This window comes from Coturnix japonica, chromosome 1 (genome assembly GCF_054131305.1).
Source record: "Coturnix japonica strain WE chromosome 1, WE-NBRP24, whole genome shotgun sequence".
Classification (NCBI taxonomy): domain Eukaryota; kingdom Metazoa; phylum Chordata; class Aves; order Galliformes; family Phasianidae; genus Coturnix; species Coturnix japonica.
This window is the reverse complement of record NC_140663.1, coordinates 65,778,500-65,802,139: the sequence shown is the minus strand read 5'-3', so window position 1 is coordinate 65,802,139 and position 23,640 is coordinate 65,778,500. Positions and strand designations below refer to the sequence as shown.

At 41.3% G+C, this 23,640-nt stretch overlaps 1 protein-coding gene and 1 pseudogene across 2 annotated transcripts; both read left to right on the top strand.

Annotated features, from left to right (window-relative positions):
- The first annotated feature begins 585 nt into the window (after window positions 1-585).
- LOC107318056 (potassium voltage-gated channel subfamily A member 6-like) lies at window positions 586-16,547 on the top strand. Its single transcript, XM_015871411.3, has one exon. The coding sequence runs from the start codon at window positions 1,555-1,557 to the stop codon at window positions 3,100-3,102; it is 1,548 nt and encodes a 515-aa protein (XP_015726897.2). The 5' UTR covers window positions 586-1,554; the 3' UTR covers window positions 3,103-16,547.
- Window positions 16,548-16,964: 417 nt separating this feature from the next.
- Window positions 16,965-20,494, top strand: LOC146762483 (uncharacterized; annotated as a pseudogene). The gene has a single exon (XR_014936582.1). The product of XR_014936582.1 is annotated as an uncharacterized LOC146762483 (transcript).
- Window positions 20,495-23,640: the final 3,146 nt, after the last annotated feature.

Genomic DNA, 23,640 nt, shown 5'->3' with positions numbered 1-23,640 from the left:
AGCCTCTTAATATAGAAGTGAGGGGTGTGGCTGTGCAAGCAGCACTGCCTTGAGCAGTTAGGGAACAGACAGTGCTAGAAAGGGTTTAGTTGAATGTTGTAAAAGCTTGTAGAATTGACACTAAGTATGAGGGATGACCCAAGTACTTGGAGACAAAATGGCTTCACTTCCTAAGGGCTTTCAGGAGCAAATACGGGGTGTGTGCTCTAAGATGGACTGTGGCAGCAGCCAAGAAGAGCAAGAAGACATGGCTGGATGTGTCTGCACACCATGTACAGGCATCAGAGCTATCTACAACACTGCTGGCTCAAGTACTGCAAGAATCAGAGTTGTGGCAGTTTGAACTGCCTGTGTGGGCCAGCAAATCACACTGCAAACTGCTGAGGAGCTCCACACTGTCTTCTGTGTTACTGAAGATCACTGGTTCAAACCTCTTGCAGGTTCATAGCAATTATTGCAACATAGGCATGCCCTGTATCCTCCTATAAACCCCAGGAGTTTGTTCATCCCTCCCAAAAGCTGTTTTTAAAATTATTTCTTAGTTGTCAGACCCGTGAAGGAATAAATCATCATCATAATTCAAACATGTGAACAAATTATTTATTACAATAATTGAAAAAGGAATGTCAGCAAGATCCATTTTTCTATTATAATGGTAAACATTGATTTTTTAGAGGTATATTCTTCAACAAAGTATTTTTCATCTGCTTCCCATACAATATTTGTGTATAGTATGAAAAAAAAAAATGCTTCTTTCTGTGTCAGACATCTTCATAGAAATGAAAAAACATGCTTCCTTTTGCAGCAGCCATCTTCAGTGCTACTGAGCGAGAAAGGAAAATGGATTAAGTAGCATTTAGATTATATTCACCTCCCTCCTGAGGACAGAGACAAACAAGACAGCCACCATGAGCTGGTCAGAAAGTCCAAGGCATGAATTAACTTAGTATTAGCAGCTACTTAGTAGGAGTAAATAGGAAAATATTTTGCTTCAGTATCCAAGCTGCTAAGAGAGTATAGGCTATATGCATATGGTTTGCAGCCAGCAAAGACACTGGATACTATGATGATAAAAGCTTGGTGTTTTTTGTTTGTTTGTTTTGGGGGGTGGATTATTAATAATATTTAGCACCCAACAAAGGGTTTTCAAGGGAGACTTTTGTCCTGGGAAGGATGGAGGCAACGTTACCTATTAGCTCAGTTTTCAGAAGGGCAAAGCGAACCATTGTGAGTTACCGCTTGGTTTCAGATGCCGGTTGTGACACGGATCAATCAAGCCCGTAGTTCGCTGTCTCGCTCCCCTTCCCGTGTGTGTGCGCCCGGCGGGGAAGGCAGATCCGCCGCACAGCGCTGAGCACATCGGCGACGGCACCAGCACCGGGACCGGGAATAGGACCGGGGCAGAAGGAGGGGCGGCCGGGCGAGCCGCCGGGCAGGCGCAGAGCTGGAAAGGCGCAACAGGCGGGGCGGTGGGCGGCTCGGCGGCGGCGTGCGGATGACGGGCGGCGCTGCCCGCTGAAGGAGGAGAAGTGGGGGTGCAAGCAGAGCGGCGGCATGCGGGCGGAGGAGCCGCTGGCGCTGGCGGCCCCGCAGGCGGGCGGTGGCGAGACGGAGGCGACGAGCGAAGAGCAGGGAGGCGGCGGCTGCTGCAGCAGCGAGCGGCTAGTGATCAACATCTCCGGGCTGCGCTTCGAGACGCAGCTGCGGACCCTCTCCATCTTTCCCGATACGTTGCTGGGCGACCCAAGCCGCCGGGTGCATTACTTCGACCCTCTCCGCAACGAGTACTTCTTCGACCGCAACCGACCGAGCTTCGACGCCATCCTTTACTACTACCAGTCTGGAGGGCGGCTGCGGCGACCGGTCCATGTGCCCCTCGACATCTTCCTGGAGGAGATCCGTTTCTACCAGCTGGGCCAGGAGGCCATCGAGACCTTCCGGGAGGATGAGGGTTTCATTCAGGAGGAGGAAAAGCCCCTGCCCGAGCACCACTTCCAGCGCCAAGTCTGGCTGCTCTTTGAATACCCTGAGAGCTCTGGACCAGCCCGTGCCATTGCCATTGTCTCTGTGCTGGTGATCCTCATTTCCATTGTCATCTTCTGCCTAGAGACCCTGCCTGAGTTTCGCCAGGAGCCCAAGGTTACCCAGCCTGGCTTCGGGGAGCCTGCTGTGCTTGATGATGACATACTGCTGCCACCACCACTGCCAAGTGGGACCCCGCAGCCTCCAAAACCCACTGCTGGTGCTGGGCCTTTCTTCACTGACCCTTTTTTCCTCATCGAGACACTGTGCATCATCTGGTTCTCCTTTGAGCTTCTTGTGCGTTTCTTCACTTGCCCCAGCAAGCCTGACTTCTCTCGCAACATTATGAATATCATTGACATTGTGGCAATCATCCCCTACTTCATAACCCTTGGCACAGAGCTGGCCCAGCAGCAGCAGCAGAAGCAGCAGTCTGGGAGCAGCAGCAACAATGGGGGCCAGCAACAAGCCATGTCCTTGGCCATCCTCAGAGTCATCCGACTGGTCAGGGTCTTCAGGATCTTCAAGCTCTCCAGGCACTCCAAAGGGCTACAGATCTTGGGGAAGACTCTCCAGGCCAGCATGAGGGAGCTAGGTCTCCTCATCTTCTTCCTCTTTATTGGGGTGATCCTCTTTTCTAGTGCTGTATACTTTGCAGAGACCGATGACCCTGACTCACTGTTCACCAGCATTCCTGATGCTTTTTGGTGGGCAGTGGTGTCCATGACCACTGTGGGCTATGGGGACATGTATCCCATGACAATTGGTGGCAAGATTGTGGGTTCCTTGTGTGCCATTGCAGGCGTGCTCACCATTGCTCTGCCTGTGCCTGTCATTGTGTCCAACTTCAACTACTTTTACCATCGAGAGACTGATAATGAAGAGCAGTGCCAGTACACCCATGTCACCTGTGGCCAGCAGCAGTCACCCTTCTCTGAGCCCAAGAAGGGGGACAGTAATCAGTCTCTCAGCAAATCTGAATTTTTGGAAGTGGAAGACCTGGAGTCCATGAAATATTCCAACTTCATTCCCCCTGGTAATCCGGGTTATAAAGAGAAGAAAATGCTGACAGAAGTATGATCGGTTTTGTTATCCTGGGTCCAGGCACAGAGCTGCAAGCTGCTGCACAGCCGTCTTCCCACTAGCAGTTGTATTCAGCATTTGCATACCAGACTGTGAACTGTGATGCCGTAAACGGAGTCATTGTGATAATGGGCTCTTCTGTCCTGATTTGCTGTTTCTCGTTACTGTGTTCTTGCTTTATTCTGTGGAGTACTAGCTGTCATTCCCTGCTCCCTCATGGATGTCTTTTTTTTTTTTTTTTTTTTTTTTTTTTAAAGTCCAGTGTAATCCAATTCTATCTTAGAAGGCTAACCTTTCTACTCCACTAGCAAAGAAGTCCTTGCAACAACTTCATCTGAAGGCTTCTGCAGGGAGTAAGTAGTTAAAGGGGCTATGAACATTTGGCACAAGCTGTACCCTTGGTTCCTGTGCCAGCTTGGTGCCCTTGGCTGTGGGATCAGTCACGCCTGCCACGCTATTGCTTTTGAATAATAGAAATGCTTTAGCTAGCCTCACTGTGAGTTCTGTAGGGAAAACTTGGCAAACAGATTCTTTTCTTCTTTGTGACACTTGGCTTACAGAAGATCCTCTTGTTTTGTGTTTCCAAAAAGTTGCATAGATCTAAAAGCACTTTGGTACTTCATATATGTATTTATCGTCAGTGGGCATAAATAGTTTGACAGGCTTGTTGAAGATTCTCTGTGTTTTGATCTTGTTTGTGCCAGTGTCCTGATGTTAATTGGCTTTTATAGTTCCAAGTTAACCTTTGTAGTGGTGCTTTCTCACTTTTGAGAAAATTGTTTTGTTATCTCCTCAATTTATCTCCACAAGTGTTTAGTGAGAAGTACTTTATGCTTCAGCAGCCCAGTTCTGTATTCAGGCATGTGAACACAGTTGACTCCACTGTGTTTTTGTTGAAGTGTTTCTGTAGCTGAGGAAAGTTTGCATGCTGGTATTTTGTTGACATTGCCAAAAAACACAACCACCTGTGCTGCGTGAAAATTCTGCTGATACTGTGGGTCACAGTCATAAATTATCCTTGGGTAATTGTATTGGCATTAGAGGCTGGCTCTTACACCAGCTTCCCTATGACATCTGCAGAAACTCAATAGCATACACCAGAACCTTAAAATGAGAGGAAAAAGAGGTAACCTTGAAGAGGTATTTTTTGCTTTATTACTGATTCAGCCAGTTCTGGGTATTTCTGAAGTTGAAGGCACAGAAATGATTTTTTCATGCACTAGGTTTTATGTGTGCAACTTACAGTAGCAATGCAAAATACATTCCTTGGCCTGCATTGCTGGGCTTGTCAAGGGACCAGAGAATTACATTTTAAGATGCATGTATTTCATCCCAGATCACATTTATCTCTGTCTATTCCCAATTTGAAAAAGGAGAAACAAATACTTTTAGATTCGATTGGTAAACTTTCATGCAAATACATGTATTGGTTTTGTTTTTAAATATGAATGTATGTTCTGCATTCATATGTGTGCATGTGTATGAAAGCAAAGGCAGGCAGAATCATGGTACTATAGAACTATAGAATGGCTTAGGTTGGAGGGACTTTAAGATAATCTAATACCATCACCCATGCCATGGACAGGGCTGCCAGCCACTGGGTCAGACTGCTCAGCATCCCATCCAATCTGGCTTTGAAATCCAGCAAGGATGGAGCATCCACAACTTCTCTGGGCACCAGCACCTCACCACCCTCTGAGTAAAGATTTTTTTCCTAACATCTAACTTAAATCTTTCCCCTCTTTTAATTGAAAGTTCCTCCTTTTTGTTCTGTCACTATCAGACCATGTAAAAGCCAGTCTCCCTCCTGCTTATAGCCTCCCCTACATGCCACAGTGAAGTTTTCCCAGGACCTCTCCAACTTAAATAAGCCCAGCTCCCTCTGTTTTTTCTTTGTGATAGAGGTGCTCCAGACCCTTGATCATCTTCATGACCCTCCTCTGGGTCTGCTGCTGTAGCTCCAGAACTTTCTTGTGCTGGGAGTCCCAGGCTAAATGCAGAACTCCAGATGAGGCCTCGCAAGGACAGAGTAAAGGGTATAATTGCCTCCCTTGCCCTGATGGCCATCCCTCTTTTGATGCAGCTCAGGGTACTGTTGGCCTTCTGGGATGCAAGCACACACAGCTGGCTCACATCTAGCTTTTTGTCCACCAGGATCCCCAAGTTCTTTTCTACAGGGCTGCTCTCAAGGAGTTCTTTTCCATGTCTGTACATGTATCTGGGATTATCCTGATCCAAGTGCAGAGTGTTGCACCTGACCTTGTAGAACCTCATTATATTCTTGTGGGCCCAATTTTCAAGCCTGGCCAGGTCCCTCTGTATGGCATCTCTTCCTTCTGTCATATCACCTGTACCACTCAGTGTGGTGTCATCAGCAAACTTGCTAATGGTACACTCAATCCCACTGTATATGTCACTGAGAAAGATGTTAAAGAGCACTGGTCCCAAGTCAGGCCCCTGTTGGACACTACTCATCATTGGCCTCTACCTGGACATAGATCCATTGTCCACAATCCTGTGACCATCCAACCAATTATTTTCCACTGAATAGTCCACAGAACAGATGTAATAACAAGGTGAAAAATATATAAGATATGTTTTATGTATATGCATGTATCATGCTTTTCAAACATAGGGCTGAGATTGCTAAGGACGTGTCCTTTAATATCACCTAAGCTGGCAGGGTAGAGAGGTGGGATCTGTTTGCATCTTTGTTACCCTGCTTATTTTCCACTGTCCTGAGATTTGGCTCCATGCCTAGAGTGCTTTTATTGTGACTCTCCTCTTCTGGGTCCTGATCATATGGTAGAAGTTGTTTGTGTAAGTCCTAACTGCTGCATATCTCCAGAGACCCATTATCTTCTCAAAGTTTTCTAATGTACAAGGGACTCCCCTTAGGTCAGTGCACAGACATTGCACTGATGCCATTTGTTACTGCAGATCAGCCTGGGAGACCACGTATAGTGTGGTATAGTGATGGCTCTGTAGATGAGAGGAGCTTGCCTGAATAAAGAGAGCAGAATGTGACTTCCAGGCTACCTCCATGGATGCCTGTAAGTGCCCAGTGATTTTTTTGGTTCATTGGAACTGAGACAAATTTATCTGAATTTCTGGGCTTTGGGTTTTGTTCTGCATCTCTTGAAGCATGTAACTTGTGGGTCAGTAATACTGGTACAGCAGTAGGAGTAATCCCACTGCAAGGTGGGATCTCTGTTGATTTTGTGTAAAAAGTTGTCTCGGTCTCTGAATTAATTCTGAAAAATGCTATTGTTGTTCTTAGTTGTGTATCAGATTCAGTACAATGAAATATTCTTCTGAATGCAAGGGACTGGCTTTCAGTTTTATGTTGTCCTTGCAAGTGCACTAAGCTAGCAGAAGAACCTGTTAAGAGGGATGTACCGAGGCTGTTGCTGTTTCCTAGTAGAATGTCCATGTTTGGGATTATTTTATGCAGAAGTGTATCAGCTGATACAAGCTTCCCAAAGAAAGATATAAAAAGCTCAGGTTAAACACGAGTTCAGGAGGCAGCATGAGCCGTGCTCTGCTGACGTCAGAAAATTCCTTGTGCTGGTTCCTTCCCTTTGCCCCTGCCAGGCAGGAGCCGTACCTCTCAAGAATAGGTTGTTCTTTCTGCCAGCGTTGTACATGGCTGGGCATGCAGACTCTGACAAAAAAAATAAATAAATAAATACAAAAAAAGATGTGAGACATATAACTAGTAACATAAACCCTAACGTGGGTCTTGTAGAGATGTTCTGGTGAAAAGAGGTTCTGCTATCAAGTGAAATTCAGCTGTGGGTTTCTAAGCATATAGACACACACATGCATAACACAGATGCAAAGGAACTTTGCTGCAAACGTTACTTTATGTGCAGTTTTTTTTGCACTCCATATTTTTCATTTCTGGAAAGAATGTGCAAATGAAAATGTGTAAAACAGGACTGGTGTTTTCTCCCTGGATTTTCTGTGTTAGAGCAAAAAGTTAACAAGCTTGGAAAGTGTATTCAAGTGTGCAAATCTGTTCTTAAGCATCTCCTAAAAACAAGAATAACAACAACCAGGATATTCAAGTCATGCAGTCATCAACAGTATTATAGCACTTCTGGTATTCAGCACTTTTATTAAGCAGCCTTCAGAATTTTTGCAAGTGATTTAAGTGACATTGTGCCTTTATAGAGCACTCAAGTTTTCAGCTGTTAGCATTCATCTCTGAATGCATGAAATATAAATCTGTCTGTCTAGCTATTTCCTTCTTAAGGCAGAGCACATCTTGTGAAGCCAAAGTAGTATCTCCAAGGATCTGTTTCCATAACAATCTCACAGACTGTTTCTCTACCCTGTGACTTTAGCTACAAGCAAAAGCGCTGTTGAATGGGTGCAGTTCTCAGTTATTAACGTGCCACCTTTACAGCAATTTTCTTTCTTAGTGAAGATCCTATCACATTATATTGTGTACAGCTGCCCTGTTAAACTCCTGACTGACAGACTGTTAACAGCATCCAAAAGCAGGCAGTGCAAACAAGCAGTTGGAAAGGAACTTTATATCCTTGCACATGGAGAGATGAAGGGTGTGTGAAAGACACACTTACAGACAAGGGGGCTTACAGGAGGCCAACTGGTCAATGAGTTTCCTGAGTGCTCAGTAAAAAGGAATACAAGCAGGAGTGTTGCTTTAAAAAAACACATAATCCTTTCTTTAACAATTTCACCAGGAAATAAAGTTTTACTATGAACAAGACAAACCTTTGGCCATTCTGTGACAATCAGTTCTTAAGAAAATTTTCCATGGGATATTTTGCACCAAATCACATCAGGGGAAAAATCAATGGGGGAAGGAAAAGAAGAATTTTATTGCAAATGCCTTTTTTTTCCACTGCTTATCAACAATCTGAAGGACTGTAAGTTTAAAAGGCATGAAAAGTTCTTCTGAAGTATTTCAGAGTCTACTTTACTGAAGTACTCCTGAAGTTTTCTACAAGGTGAAAGTTCTGTTCCTGTTTGGAAAATGTTGCACTTTGAGTTCCTTGAGCAATTTTCTGTTTTGGCCCTGTTTGTTCTGATCCAGCATATATAGATAAAAGTCACTGCTACAGCAGCTGGAAGGATGAATGTGACAGGACTAACTGTTCTCCATTAGGCTCACTTATTTGATGTACAGAGATCCCTGCAGTGGTAAAGAAGAATGAGTATAAAGGAAATTCAAGAGAGCAAAAAGCGGGGTAAGGGCTGAACGTCTTTCACACTATGATGGAAAGATCAGGATCATCCCTAAAAGGAAAGGAACTAACAGCTTCAGCTTCTTTTTCATCTGTGAAATTAACAACTATGAATTTCTTGCAATTAATGAGGAGGAATTTCCTAATTAAAATTTGCAGCCTAAACAGAGAATCTGATTCTAGGTGAAGAAAAGAGAGAAAGATAACTATAAACTACAAAAACATAGTATGAGCCAGATCCTCACCTTCTACTGATGGAAACTGGCAAAACTCCATTTTGCACAGCTACCTTCATTTATACTGGGGTCCAACTTCAATCTTCTGCATACAGTCGAAACATATGTACTATCTGTTAAAAAGTTTACCTTCTTTTTTTCTTCTCTTGAGGTCCTGCATTCCATCCTGCATTCCACCTGGGAATGCAGATTACAGCAGGAGTTAACATCAGCTTTCCCGAAAACTCTTACCTGAATTGAGTCCAAGTAATTCTACTGAGCTTAAAAGTTAGGTTTCTCTTTAGGTTTATATTGGCAAAAACAAAAGCAGTAGCTTTCTAAATGCAGTGGTGGAAATATGCGAGCCATGGACAAGTTAAAGTCTAAACTAATCTAAAGATTCTGTACTCAGCTGCAGACGTGTAAGCACAGGATAGCTCTATTTACTGAGATCTGATTTCTTCATCTCTGCTCTTTGGAGGTTACACTCCAGACAAATGACATTCTGAGCATGTTTGTAGCCATATTGTCATGCTTACACTGCATTTCCTAATTTGCTGCCATCTGATTTACATGTAAAGTTATGGAGAAGAGCAGGTGTCTGCAGGATCAGAAGCCTTAATCCTCTGATAAAATGAAAAATTGCCAATGAAAGCTGTATGTCCTTAGTTGCCTAAGGAATAGTTGGTAATGAAACTGCTTGTTAATTACAGTAAGCAGTCCATTGGTAGCACATTAGGTCCTAAGTAAGTCAAGACTCTGGTTAGGGAGGCAAACCCAGGAGAATGCTTGTTGCGGGGAAAGTAAGCAAGGGAGCACAGTAAAACTGATTTTCCAGTGTGGCTTATGTTGTTAGTACATATGTCAATTATGTGTGCCTTGCCTAACTAGTTTAGTTTTTGCTTGCTCCAGGGAAGTCTGCTCAGGGTTTGTTGTATGGCACAAGAACTTGAATATTATGGCATGGTTTTATGCTTTACTCATAATTGGGATCAGTGTGAGTTTTACTTCATTGATAAACATTCTCTGTAGGAAATATCCACGTTGTGTGTACTGCACACTTACAGGTTGAACTTTCCAGTGTCCAACTTTTTTGTAATGAAAGAAAGGAAAAGATTTGCAGGAGGGAAATGCTATGGAAAGTGCTCATCAACTTTTGTGGTCACTCTAAAATACTGAAGCCGTGTTGCCTCAGAGGCAAGACTCATGAGAAACCTTGCCTTTGTACAAAATATCACTGGAAGTTCAGTAAATCTGTCTTTGGCTTCACTTACACTAAATGGGTATAAAAATATTTATTGTAAAGTTTTGAAAGACCGTTTGTTGAAAACTGTAATAAATCCTAAGGTATTTCCCCATCTTTAGGTGTTGTAGGTTCACTTACCTAAAAAGTTGTATATGATTTTACATCAACATAAGATTTAACTTTTAGGGTAAATATTGTTTTATCCTCTTGCATTCTCTGGAGAGAAACAAAACGTTCATTGACAAAAAAAAAAAAAAAAAAAAAAAAAAAAGTGGAATATGTGGAACATTACTGTCTCCTCTTGCTGCTTGTTGATGCATCTGTTGTTTTCAATTAGATTGATGGCATCCATTTTCAGAAAGCAGATGCTGCCCTCATTTACATTGGTGCAATTCTGGAAAAGAACCACGTCAGTAAAGTGACTCCAAACTTATCTCCAGTGAAAGCAGAATTGGACCACAGCCTCATCATTTGCTTTTATGTTTTGGTGCTCTAGGAAGGTGCACTATTACTGTACTGTAAGTTGAGCCTGTATGCTGTGCCACACTCAGTTCTTTTGTGCCCTTGACAGTTACAAGACTGGCAGAAGTCAGGCTGGTGTGGGGCTTTTGGGGTCACATCAAGCAGAGCAGATTCCATTTCTACATCCTTGCCTTCTTTTCTATCCCTGTTTCTTTCACTTTCCTCTTGCTTCAATACGATCTGTCTCTAAGGAGACAGATTTTTTTATGGTAAGCAATTATAATTGCAATTCTTAAGTAATACAATAACAGAAGGGTAGAAGAAATAGGCATGGAGACAAATTCTACCCCTTCTACAGATTTTACTGTTATCACCATCTGTGAAAACTGTCGCAGTCCTGTCAGGTTGGCTGTAGATCTGCTGCCTCTAGGCTTTCTTTCTCCAATACTTCTGATTTTAATGATGCCTCCCCTGAAAAACCTTTACATGAAACCATTTGTATGCTGTGTGGAAAATTACCACTTAAGATCGAATAGATGTGGGTCATTAGAGGAAGTACAGAGTCAGTAAAGAACAGAGTAAATAATCATTGTGAGAAAGGAAGGAGGTTCTTAACAGAGTTCTTCAAGGGTTACTCTTTAGATTGTTTAAAGTATTTGCAGTAGGACTAAGATAAAATTTGGCAGTGTTGTAACCTAAGTGTCACTGTGTATGTGAATGTGAATAATGAGTGAATGATGGACCTAATGAAATTGGAAGATACTGAATAGCACAGCAATTAAAATAGTAATAGGGGTTTTGATAGCAAGCATATCACTTGTGGAAGACACAGATGGGGAGTGGTAAGATGAGTCAGAGTACCAGTGTCACAAGAGTGATGAAGTTATAAGCTTTAGATACAGCTCTTGAAAGTCTCAGAAGAGCTTCTGCTACCACCTCGGAAGTGTTAATTCTTTAAGGCCTCGTCTGGAGTGTTACGTGCCTTTGTAATGACTAAATTTGGTGAATTTTAATTCAGAGTGGGAAGGATGTATCGGAATGGCAGGTGGATCAATACTACTTCACAAGAGGAACCTGGAAGACCAGCAAAAGATCAGCAAGAACTGTAGTTACAGAAATGCTGGGGAATTGTATTTATTTTTATTTAAGTTGAAAGGCTGTGGTGTTGGTGAACAATGGAGCAGAGACTGTCAATGAATAAATTTATGTTGGAAAGCAGTGATTTCTAGTATAACATATAAGAAGAAATGAAAACTTGTTTTGGGTGAAAAGCAAATAGTTTTTTTCAAATGAACTTTGGCAAATTTGTGGAAGTGTTCTTATATAGAAGTAGTTATGTGCAAGGCTGAACCAGAAGATTCTGAATATATCAGCAATTGTATCTTACTGCCTGTATCTTCTGAAAAAAAAATACAGCTTAGTAGACATAGTATATTTGTTTAGCTGCAGGATACCCAGTCCTATTGACCTTATTATTTAGTACTTGGGCAGTTTGGTGTACGGGTGGGAAGAAGCGTGGGAAGAACATGAGTCTTTGGAGATGGCTGTTTCTCTGTGAAGCTAAGGGAAGAGAACGAAGTGCTAGAAGCAGGTTAGGATGGGGCAGGCAGTACCTGATTGGTTTATGTAGAAGTATGGAGTCAAAAGAAAGGCTTAATCTTTTCTTAATTTTTGCAGTTGGAAAACACAACAATCTCTTTCCATTTCCCTTCCCCTCAATTTGGAACTTCTGCTGACTGTGTCTGGTCCTTTCTCCCTGTACAGAACTTTCCAGCTCTTCTTCTTTCCTGGGGCTTCTGGTAATTCCTTGCTGTTATTAACACCCCAGAGTAACTTCAGTAGCACATTGCACTGCCTTGAGCAAGCTCTTCTGCAGCTCAACACGGGTTTCTGATTTGGATGAAGAAATCAGTGACAAATAACGCTCACTGAACTGAAGGTCAGCTGAGTTGATAACAGAGGTAATCTGAATAATTCACTATTAAAAAGCACTGTTCTGGCAAAGACAAAGTAAAGCCATGGTTTTGTGTTTCTTCTTTCACCTCTTTGACTTCATCTCATTCTGTGGCAATACGACTGAGACTTTGAGCTCAGGGAATAGAACAATCATTGACCAAGGTGGGAACTTCACTGATATGTTCAGCTCTGTGTCACAAAAGCACCTAGGAAAACCTAGTCGTGTTTTGTCTATGAGTCTTCTAATTTGTTGCTGCTCTGTGCTCACTTATGCAATGAAACTATCACCTTGTAATTTATATCTACCAGTTGTTTTGTTTGTTTTTGTTGTTTTTTTTTTACTCCCCTTTTTAATTCCTTAATTAGAAAAAAAGAAAAACAAAGCAAAATTTTACCAATAACCATGCACATTATGGAAGCATGTGAACATGAACACCAAACTTTATCAATGACATTATCAGTATGGTACACATAAATCTGGTTGTGCATAAGCTGTTCTAAAGGCTTGTCATTATCTCTTGAGTTACAACAGCAAGAAGAAGGGAAAAACAAATTAAGATAGTTACAGAGTGATCCAACAAGTTTAATTTGAACCTTAAACACACTGTTGCATCTGTTTCTGAGCTCAACTGATTTTGACATTGATATAAGACATAATTAGTATATGCCTAGACGCATCTTAATTACAACTGTTATATACAGTGCATCTGTGTATGCCTTAGTCTTGAAGCATGAAATGACTAATGCTAAAGATCCTATAGGAGTAATCACAATCAGCAAAAGGGCGACCAAAGTGCTTAATTAAAATCATATATACCATCTCAGAGCTCAAAGAACCTACCAGTGGTGAGAAAGTATTACAATTAGATTTTACAGTGGTGATATAATAAGGCACAATTAGCTATGAAGCGCAGTAAGAAAACAAATGTCTAAATGAGCAGAACCCATGAGTCCTTTGGTGCTACAGAACAAACTTTGCCTATTCTTGGCCATAGTAACCATAGTTGAACGTGCAAATATCAAAAGAGTAGTATAGGTAAATAGCACAGGAATAAATCCTACAAGTAAATGATGTTCCTGATCTACGAGGATCTGGAAGAAACATAGAAGAAACAATCTTTCTCAAGATCTGAAATATGCTGTAATTTTAATATATCAGAAATAGTACTGTCAGATACAATCCTTCTAGTGTTGTAATCTAGGGGCTTTCATGCGTAAGAAATAATACCCACAAAACAATTGATCTTCGTGGTCTGTCCTTGGGGATGACACGATAAGTTTCAAAAACGCTCGAGGGAGTCCAGTATTGCTTATTCATTTGTCTGGTATCTTACCAAATATTGGTTTCCTACAGTGCATTGCAAATATTTTTGTAAGTCACATTCCCATAAAAAAAGTCCTCTTTTTTCAAAATCTGCCATGTCTGTGATTTCAGTTGGTTGATACTCTTTGGAAAATGATTTGAAAATTTTTTAGTATGCTTTATTATTTTCATAATATTCTGAAGTTTTTTAGTTTTTAACAATATGAATGTAAACAATGTAGAGTACAAAGTCTTGCAATTATATCTACTCTACTTTGATCTGTAATGCGAGATACAATTAACATTATTTGTAAACCTTTCTAGACAATACAGTGGTAGCCACTGACTTCCAATTGTTAGCAGTGTGTCTCCAATGTCAAGTTAATACTTCTGAGCATTCAGTTAGGTGCTATTTGGATACTCCAAATCAGATGAAGTGATGGGTCAAATAACATGCATAGTAGACCACACCATGAACTAAAAGAGGGGAGATTTAGATTTGATATCAGAAGGAAAATTTTTACTCAGAAGCTAGTGAGACACTAAAACAGGTTGTACAGAGAAGCTGTGGATGCCCTGGAGATGTTAAAAGGCCAGACTGTGCAGTGTGATATAGTGGATGGGATAACTATTGGGGGGGGGGGGAGGGGGTTGGGGGGTGGTAGGGGGGAAATGGAACTAGATGACTGTACAGTCCCTTCCAACCTATGATTCTGTGCATTAGCAATGACAGAAGGGACATTCCTGTGCTGTGGCTATCACTGAGCCAATCATTCTTTTCTGCAAGTGGAAAATATGCACAGATTAAATAAAGTTGTTTAATGAGTAGACTACATGTGCAACTCAGTGTGACTTGCTAGGACCCATCACTGTGAATTCTGAGCATTTCCTGTTTCCTTTTAGTGTCTTATCTTTTGGAACTTAGGGGAAAATAAAAAAAAAAAAAATAAACAGACTATATTCCTGATAATTTCCTGCCTGGGGTGGAGAGGAAGAATGGCAGTAGAAGGTGCCATCTGGAGTGGCTCACCTCATTATTTACTTCTTTCTCCAGCTCTTAAAAAAAAAGCGCACACAAAAAAACAAAGCCTGAGTAGATCTGTGAACTCTCAGTATCAATTGGTAAGTGAATTTCAGAGAACATGAGTAGTGAGCTCTTCTTTGTGTAGTAATCTTAGTATTTCCATAGAAGATATCTGAATACATATTATTCAAACCAGCTTCAGCTATAGTGGGAGCTGGAGGCAGCCAAGGCCATTCTCAGCAAAGGACCCAAGAAACTGGGAGGGAACAGAATTAGGATTGCTGTTATGTACCATATGACATTATACAGAAGGAGTATCGAAGCAGTTGAGAGTTCATATGACTCTCTTCTGCTGCTCAAGGAGGGCACTGGGTCAGAAAGCGATGAGCAATTGCTTGTGCATCACTTGTTATAGATACATTCATATATAAATATTTACATAGTTATATAGAAAGGCAATGGCTGACAACTGGTTCTAAGTTACCCAAAAACAGTGATGGTCACAATCCAGTTAAAGAAAAAAAAAAAAAAATAAATTTGCTTACCTATCCCAAGGATCAGGGCTCACCAAATAATCCAAAAGGAGGAGTCTCCAGGTAGAGATCTTTCCTTTATGGCTTATATAAGGCCATATATGGCCCTTATATGAGACTTTGGGAGCAATGAAACTTCAGGTTGCACAGGTGAGTTGTTTTCACCCATGCTCCCAGGGCTGGTTGCATTCCTTCACTAGGTGCTCATTCATTGGTTCAGGCCATGACTTTGCAATTCCCTTATGAATTTAAATGTGTATAAATGCTTTCACATGCATAAGATACATATATAAGCAGTGACAATATAGAGACATAGATATGCAAAATGTTAGAAGTGAGTATTTGTAAAATGTATTTACTTCCCAAAAGCTTTTTAGGAAATATCTAGTTAAACTGTTAATAATGTACATCAATCCACCAACTTACCTGCTTGCTTTGGGTTCACCTAAATTGTGAGAAATCTCTAATCTGCAGACTAAATCTTTGGCAGTCTTCAAAGCAGAATATCATCATTGATCTTTCATGCAAGCTTACTCCTGTAGATTTATATGTTGAAGAGGAAAGCTTTCAATCCAGGATTACAAACAGTGAGCAAGCCAGTAGAGATATTAAAGCTGGCTTACGGTTTTCTAAAAAATCATAGCAAATAGTGATTTTTTGAAGTTTGGTAAGTGAGAGAATCTGTTAGACTATTTACAGGAAAAGACATATCTGCAAGATCTGTGTTAAGTGAAACTATGACAAGTTATTGTGTTTTATTATGTTATATCACAGCAATGTTTACTGGTTTGATTCTGCTCTTAATTTTATATGGTTGGATTTCCTTGGAATGTTGCTCATAATGGAGGTGTTCTACTGAAAAAGTGGAGAGAACATACAGAGGACACATTCAGTATCTGAAATCTTGGATTTTTTTTTCTTTTTTTTCCCCACTGTGTACATTAAAAACTCAACAAATGTTTAGAAATTGTAAAATAGAGTCATAGAATCATAATGAAGGGACCCCGAAAGGTCACTTGGTCCAAACCCCCTGCAATGAACAGAGACACCTACAGCTCAATCAGGTGCTCAGAACCCTGTCCAGCCTGACTTTGAGTGTCTCCAGGGATGGGGCATCTAGCACCTTTCTGGGAACCCTGTGCCAGACTTGTTAGTATGAACTGCTCTGAGCTGAACCTACTAAGAACAAGTCAAGAGGCATTTGATTCCTACTGCTATCACCATCTGTTTGAAGCAGGCCTTCAGAGCTGCCTCCACAGCCTCAACTCTACAGGAGAGAAAAAGGGCCTACAAATTACCTTATAGCAAAAAAAATATCCATGCTCCTCTATGGTTTCTAAATTTATTTAGTAAGACCCCTTAGTAGCAAACAAGGATCTTCTTGTACTAAATGTATTGCATGGCTAAGGTATGTAATGTCAACTGCCTGTCCAAAGTAAGGATTATGTAAAAACAGTCTCAGTAATTAAAAATGAACGTATCATAAACGGTTTCTTTTTTTTTTTTTGTTCAAGTTTACTAGAACACATTTTCTTGAAGTGTTTGAAATTCCAAAAGCCCAAAGCTGTTTATGGATCTCCTTTCAACAAATGTTCTATAAAAGTAGCAACTGCATGGATGAAACACTACAGAATTAAGTAAGTGTAAGAAAAATTCCCAGAAAGTGTGACTGATTAGTGCATAGTCATTCAGCATTGAAAATATTGTGAAAAACTCAAATGGTATGGCTATAAGACAGCAAAAATGTAATTTCAGATCTTGCAAGTACGCAAGGGCTAATCAGTTGTATCACGGCAGTGAAGGGAATAACATGAAACCAGAAGGCAGATGCAAGCTTATAGTGGTGTTTCAAAGCACTATATAAATGAAAATTACAATCACTCACACCAAGAATAAAGGACCTAAAATAGATTTCTCTAGGTCTGTAGTTTTGATGTTGTGTGTATAACATTCTTGCATCAAGGAAGTAGAAAGCATGAGAACTGCAAATTATAATTAGCATCAGAGAACATATTTAAAAACTAAGTTGTATGATGTTAAATATCTACAGCTACACTTAGATTGTTCAGGGAGGCAAAGAACAAAAAAGACAATCGGAGTATGCTTATTTCCAATCCCATGTAAAGGCACATGCAAGATGAACGGCAAATTATTATATGTAGGGACCTGTTTTTATATCATTTATTACTCTTAACCTGTAGGAGTCAGATAACTGATACCTAAGTTCATAGTAAATATAGTTCATAGTAAATAGGAAACCAGTGACACAAAAAAAGTGGACTATGACATGGAATTCCTCTTCTGTGCAATTTTCAGACTGTAGAGTAAGAAATAACACAAGAATGGTGGTATAATAGATAGCCAAAAGTTATCTATAGGAGAAACTCACCAATTCTTCAGTCTAGATGGAAAATGCTGAGGCTGGTCACCCAAACTCCACAAAGGAGCAATCTCCAAAAGAGAGGCAGCCTTAGTGGTGGTCAGTCCTTAAATGAAGTCTAGGAGAGGTGGAATCAGGCTCCACCCCTTCCAGGGGCACAGCTGAATTACCTTCACCTGTGCTCCCACAGCTGACCTGACACTTGCCTCAGCTGGTTAATCAGAGGTTCAGGCTGTCATTACCAATTTTCTATACAGAGACCCATGCAGATCCCACAGGCTGTTGGTGGAGAAACTCTCAGCAGAAAAGAATAAAGGGACAAAGAGCAGGAAGTCTTATTCCCTGCTCAAAAGAGTGCTTTGGAGCCATTCTTCCTCTTTGACATTGTTAATATCATCTTCCAAAAAGTTTCAGAAGCAAAAAGAATGCTCTTCTACACCCCTAGACCAGACTTCTCCATTTTCTTATTGCCCAGGACTCTCCTACCTGTGTGGGTCTTATTCACTATACAGAAACAAGCTGCACTCACTCTCGTGGTTTAAAAGAGCTGTATAATAAGCTGAATAGAACTAGTATAGTACTGATTGACTCCCTCCATCTCCTGGGGAATTCAGGACAAAGAATAAAGTTAGGGTGTTGGATGATCAATGAGTCCATCCATGAGAAAGTAACTTCAGTTTCTGTGACTAATGCCAAAACAAGAGAAAATTGAAGTAAAGCTTGTGGCACTAAAAGTTGGGACTGCCTGTCCCATCCCATGCAGGATGGCTAACAGGCTACATGGGCAAGCCTTTACCCCAACTAAATGATCGTGGTGAAATGTGACTGGCATTATGGGGACAGGACTGGGAGCTCTAAAGAGCATAAATGCCAAAATGCTTATAAATAAATTAAGTTTAGCAACAAGTGACTTACGTGCATTACAACATCCCCTGCATTCTTCTCTATCAGCACTGGGAGCCAACCAGTGGCATTGCCTCAGTGGGAAAGAACTAATATAAAAGACCTTTGCTTAATCATAGGCGCATTTGCCATAACTCAAGTTGTCTCTATAGCTCTTAGTTCTATCCAAGTGCAAATATGGATGCAATCCATGGCAGCGGCAATTGTATGAGAAAGTGAAGGAAGCACTTTACCCACTGAAATTTGAAAGGTGATTTAGGATAATCCAAATAAATTTGAAAGTGAATTTCACTCTTGGTGGCATCTACTTAATTTTAGTTATGATCCTGTTAATAAGTCTACAGCTTTTGTCCTATTGCTATGCAATGCATCAGTATATACCTTATACCAAATGTCATTGCACTGGGGCTGAATCAAAATGGGGCTGCAGTCTTCTCAATAAAACACAAATGGGCCCAACAAGTGGAAACAAATAGCAAACTGCTGATGTTGGTTTATGTACTGGATGGGAACAACAGGGATTTATTTGTGAGAGTAATACCATCAAAGTTTAAGACATTTGTTTTGACACCGAGCAAAAGACTTGTCATATTCAAATGTATCCTGATGAGATCCCTGAAACAATGCTTGTCTATACTGGAAAAGGAGGTGTCTGTATAAGAGCCTCATTACTGTAGATACAAGCAATTGCTCATATGTATGTGTTTGTAACTTTACTAACGTTATGGGATTACTCAGTTCCAGTTACATCATGAGTTGTTACAACCCAATTACACATTAAGTCAAGATTTACTACTTGCTGAAGTTGGAATGAATCTTGCATTAGTAAAGAGACTACTGCAACATGACAATCTGTACCAACTGCTAGAACTCATCTGGGACAAAGGACAAAAGCTCTAATTACTGTTCACTGCGATACAAAAGAGATACATTGTGTCCTGGAAAGGGTGAAGAAGGATGGAGAATACCCTTGATGCAAAACACTTCTTGGATGGTCACCAACAGCAAGAGGAATTTTTACTTCTGTGATTCACCCAGTTGTGATCCTACTAACCCTAACACTGATGTGTTTATACCAGGAGTTGGCCTAGACACTAGATTTATTTTCTAGGCCTCCTGGCAGCCAGTGGGTAAAGCAAGTTCTGTTCTGTCTTATGTGCTCTAACAGCACTTATGTTTTCACCCTGTTTGATCCCCTGCTTTATCCAACTTGCCTAAAGTGTTGTATCTTCTGTACATTTTACCACTGTCTCTTCTGATGGATCAGTCCAGTCATTGTATAAATCAGCCCTAGACACATCTTTCCCTTTTCCTCATTCTCCTCAATGCTTTTGTCCTTCATACCAGCATGGGACTGTGTTAACAAACTTTGAGCCACTGAGTAGTGTGAGAAGCTGGAATAATTTTTGACTCAAAGTTTGTTCAGAAGCACCTGTCCGAAACATAATCTGCTTGGCAAGATTTCATCATTAATGTTTACCATGATCACAGTGGTAAGAGAAATATATGTGGCTGGGAAACCAGGAGAAATCACTTTCATCTGTTGCTTCTTTTTGGGCATTCAAGCTAATTTATGTGGGTTGTTTTGGAGGAGAGGTCCACTATACAGTCAATGTGCATGCCTATTTGCCTGTCATGCAACAATTACATGATAACTACCAATTGCCCAGTGGGAAGGGCATGTACTCTGGCCATGCCGTTGCCCCTGACAACTAGATCAAGCATTGCTGTTGCTCCTGATGAATAAAATGTAAATGCTTTTTACAACCAACCGCTGCCCCTGGCAAACACAACAACACTATGAAGAGGATAAAAACCCAAAGAGTAGAATGGGTACCCCCTCCACCAAACTGCAGCCATGCAATGATACATTGCTGGCCAACCTGCAGCACCCCATGGACCAATGAGACACTGGGAGATCCCTGGTGGCTCCTATCCCTGCTTTATAACCCATTTCCTAGTATTCCTCTCCCTGCTATTGCTAACTTCCCCATCTGTTCTGCATTTCTGGACTACTTAGAATTTGCATTAAGCTGGCTGGACAGCATTTGGCCTCATTTGGTCCTGATCTCTCTCCAGGAATATATATATTGTACCATCTCCTCCAATAACAGGAGCAAGACAAGGTGATAAATGCTCTGCTTAAAGAAAGAATGCATTTCTGTTATCAGGGGAGGCTTCTGTCTTGTTTATTCAGAGAAGATGTGTTTCCACACGGCCAGTATGTATAACCCTGCTGCAAGTCTGCAGAGATTTCATGACACTCCCGTATCCTTCCATTCCAACATTACAGACATGGAAGCCACCCCACCATGTAATTGTGATCCCATGTATCTCTCTCCAATAGTAAAGGAAACTGCTTAAATACCTTAAATGCCAGTTGAGACAGAACTTTCCTCCCCACCCTCATGATAATAGGGGTCAATTCACCACTGTAAGTTTGTAAGTTTGACAGTGCAGTTAGCACATCCACAAATTGCCTGTGGAATACCTCCATTGCCCACAGGATGGCATTGTGCCACACAGAAATTTGTCGCTGGCTTTTGGTAGTGTTTTCTGACAGCAAATGCATGAGGTGGACTTTGTCATATCACAGGTTTCTCTTCTGAATTTCCAGGCTTTCCAGAATTCAGAGTAATTGTACAGATTATTCCAGGCAGACATATCAGCTGATTCTCTGTGTCCTTACTCATAAATATCACCATCTGCTTTCTCTGGGCATTTTGCTTGAATAAACAACAGTACACTTAACCCCTGAAGGGTTAGCCTAGCAGCGACACAGCAGCCTCCAGAACAACTGCTTCATCTTGCTGCTGAGAAACTGTATTGGGAAAGCCTGAAACTAATTAATAATAGTCACTGCTTACAACATGCTTTGTATATTCAAAGTATTGTACAAAACCATATTCAGCTGTCTGTCTAAATACCACATTACTTGTATTCTAGCTAAGATGAATGCAAAAACTTGGAGCTTGTGCAGCCTGCAGCTATCAAGCACAGACTGAAGGAAGCTCAAATCTTTACATGCGTGTGCATGGGTACATACTAGGTGTATACACTCACGTAGCATCACAGAGTTACTCAGCCCAGTTCAATCTATGGCTCAAAGATGGAACCAACCCTCAGATGTCATAATTTAGACTGAATAATAGATTTCAAAGCTTTCTAAACAGTGTTTGAGGATCATCTGTTATAATGTTTGAGATTTTCTCTTAACTCACAGAGTATCCCATGAAGAAAATATACCGGAACACTGCAGTCAATGGTTTTACATTAAGATTCCACAACATATGTCTGTTTTTCTTCTTATTTATTTACTTTTTTTTAAATAATCACTGAGATTAATTATTTCAGTAGCTAAGAAGAAGTATGTTGAGTTTTGCTTTGAACCAGAGTCTAATCCACCAGTTGCTCAGGGCAACAGCCTGCTGTGGACAGCAAAATAGCCACAGTTGCTACCTCCTCTGCTTGTACCAGAGCCCTGGGAAGACATTCTGGTTGCTGCTGAGAAGGGAGGTTATAGGGAAGAGAAAACTGCTGTCACACTTATGGCAGCAGTAGCAACAGCCACCACTCCATGCCTCTGCTATCCTTCCCAGGGAGCAACAAGCAATGCTGTCCATCACCTCTCGCTCAGCTTCACTTTCTCACTTTTCCTCCCCATGGTTTAACTGTAGCCCTTTATGTGCAGCACTATTACATTTTGCCTTCACAGCTGAGATGCATCAGGTTGGCATAGTGAAACATTAATGAGCCAAAAGCCACTAAATCGTGGAAAAGTTCCTAAGATTTGATGAAGCCATGGCATTAAAAGAAAGAACCACGAGGAAAGACATTGCTTTAGTGGGCTCCATGCGTAGGATTGTGAATAGAGGTGGAATGTTGCAATTCCTAAGTTCCGTATGTGCAGAGGATCCCTAAACATCCCTGAAAGACATGACGTGTTCAAAAAGAGCAGTGTAAATACAAATAGCAAGATCATTTAGACCTCATCAGTCCCTGAGCCACTGAGCTTGATTCAAAGGAAATTTTTTTTTTTTTTTTTTCCTATTGCTTTCACTGTCATATAATAATCCAGCCTGGAACAAGAGGGTTTGTTCAGCCTGGAGAAGAGAAGGTTGCGGGGTGACCTCATTGCAGCCTTTCAGTACCTGAAGGGAACTTACTCCCAGGAGGGGAGTAAACTCTTCGAAAGGGCTGATAATAGCAGGACTAGGGGAAATGGTTTTAAGTTGAAGGAGGGAAGATTTAGGTTGGATGTTAGGGGGAAGTTCTTTACTAGAAGGGTGGTTAGGCCCTGGAACAGGCTGCCCAGGGAGGTTGTGGATGCCCCGTCCTTGGAGGTGTTCAAGACCAGGTTGGACGAGGCCCTGGGCAACCTGATCTAGTAAATGTGTATGTTTGGTGGCCCTGTCAGGCAGGGGGGTTGGAACTACATGATCCTTGAGGTCCCTTCCAACCCGGGTAATTCTGTGATTCTGTGATTCTGTGAAGAGGCAGGATTTTCAAACATGCTTGCTATTGGTCCAATTCTGTTTCACTAAAATCACTAGAAAAAAATTCCAGTGACCATAGCAGTCATGGGCATGTAAAGAATGTCAGCATCCCACCTAGCCTGCCTCCAGCTGTGAAAATGAGGATGCCCTTCATGGAAGTTACAGCCCAGTGAAAGAAGAAACAGGCTTATACAGAAGCAGACCGAAGGTCCCTCTGTAGCCAGCTACTGGAACTACCAACCCCAGTTCAACTTTTCAGTCCTGCCTGACACTACCTGTGAGTCACTATAAGAAAAAGAAGTATTTGCATTATCTGTTGGAAAATGAGCTCCTGTTGTGATCTTTATTGCTGGTGAACAGCCAAGTGAATGCTGTGGACAAAAAGACAATTTTTCCATTCCACAGTTGGGGAACTTGAAGCATGGAAAAATAAAACATCAGATCCATAGCAGACCCAGATCCACAATATACGTGCGTGCCTCAGTCTATCCACAGACTATAAAAGCCTTGCAGCAGATTTGACAGTCAGCACCCACACAAAAGCATTCAAATAGGAGTTTTAGCTACGCTTCAAGACACTGAATTTTCAAGATAACAGGTCTCCTAACTCTAAGGAAAATTGACTAGCTGAAAAACAAAAGACCTCTAAAGTATACTGTACCACCCTGCCTACAAGCATCAAAAAAAGAGTGTGCTAATGTACGTATGAGCCCATACATTACAATTACAATATACACAATCAATAATTTCCACATAGAATACACAGAGTCTGTAAATTATTTCATTTGCGTGTGTAGGATT

Excerpts from the sequence above, each read along its gene's own strand:
- LOC107318056 (XM_015871411.3), top strand. The coding sequence starts at position 1,555 with ATGCGGGCGGAGGAGCCGCTGGCGCTGGCGGCCCCGCAGGCGGGCGGT.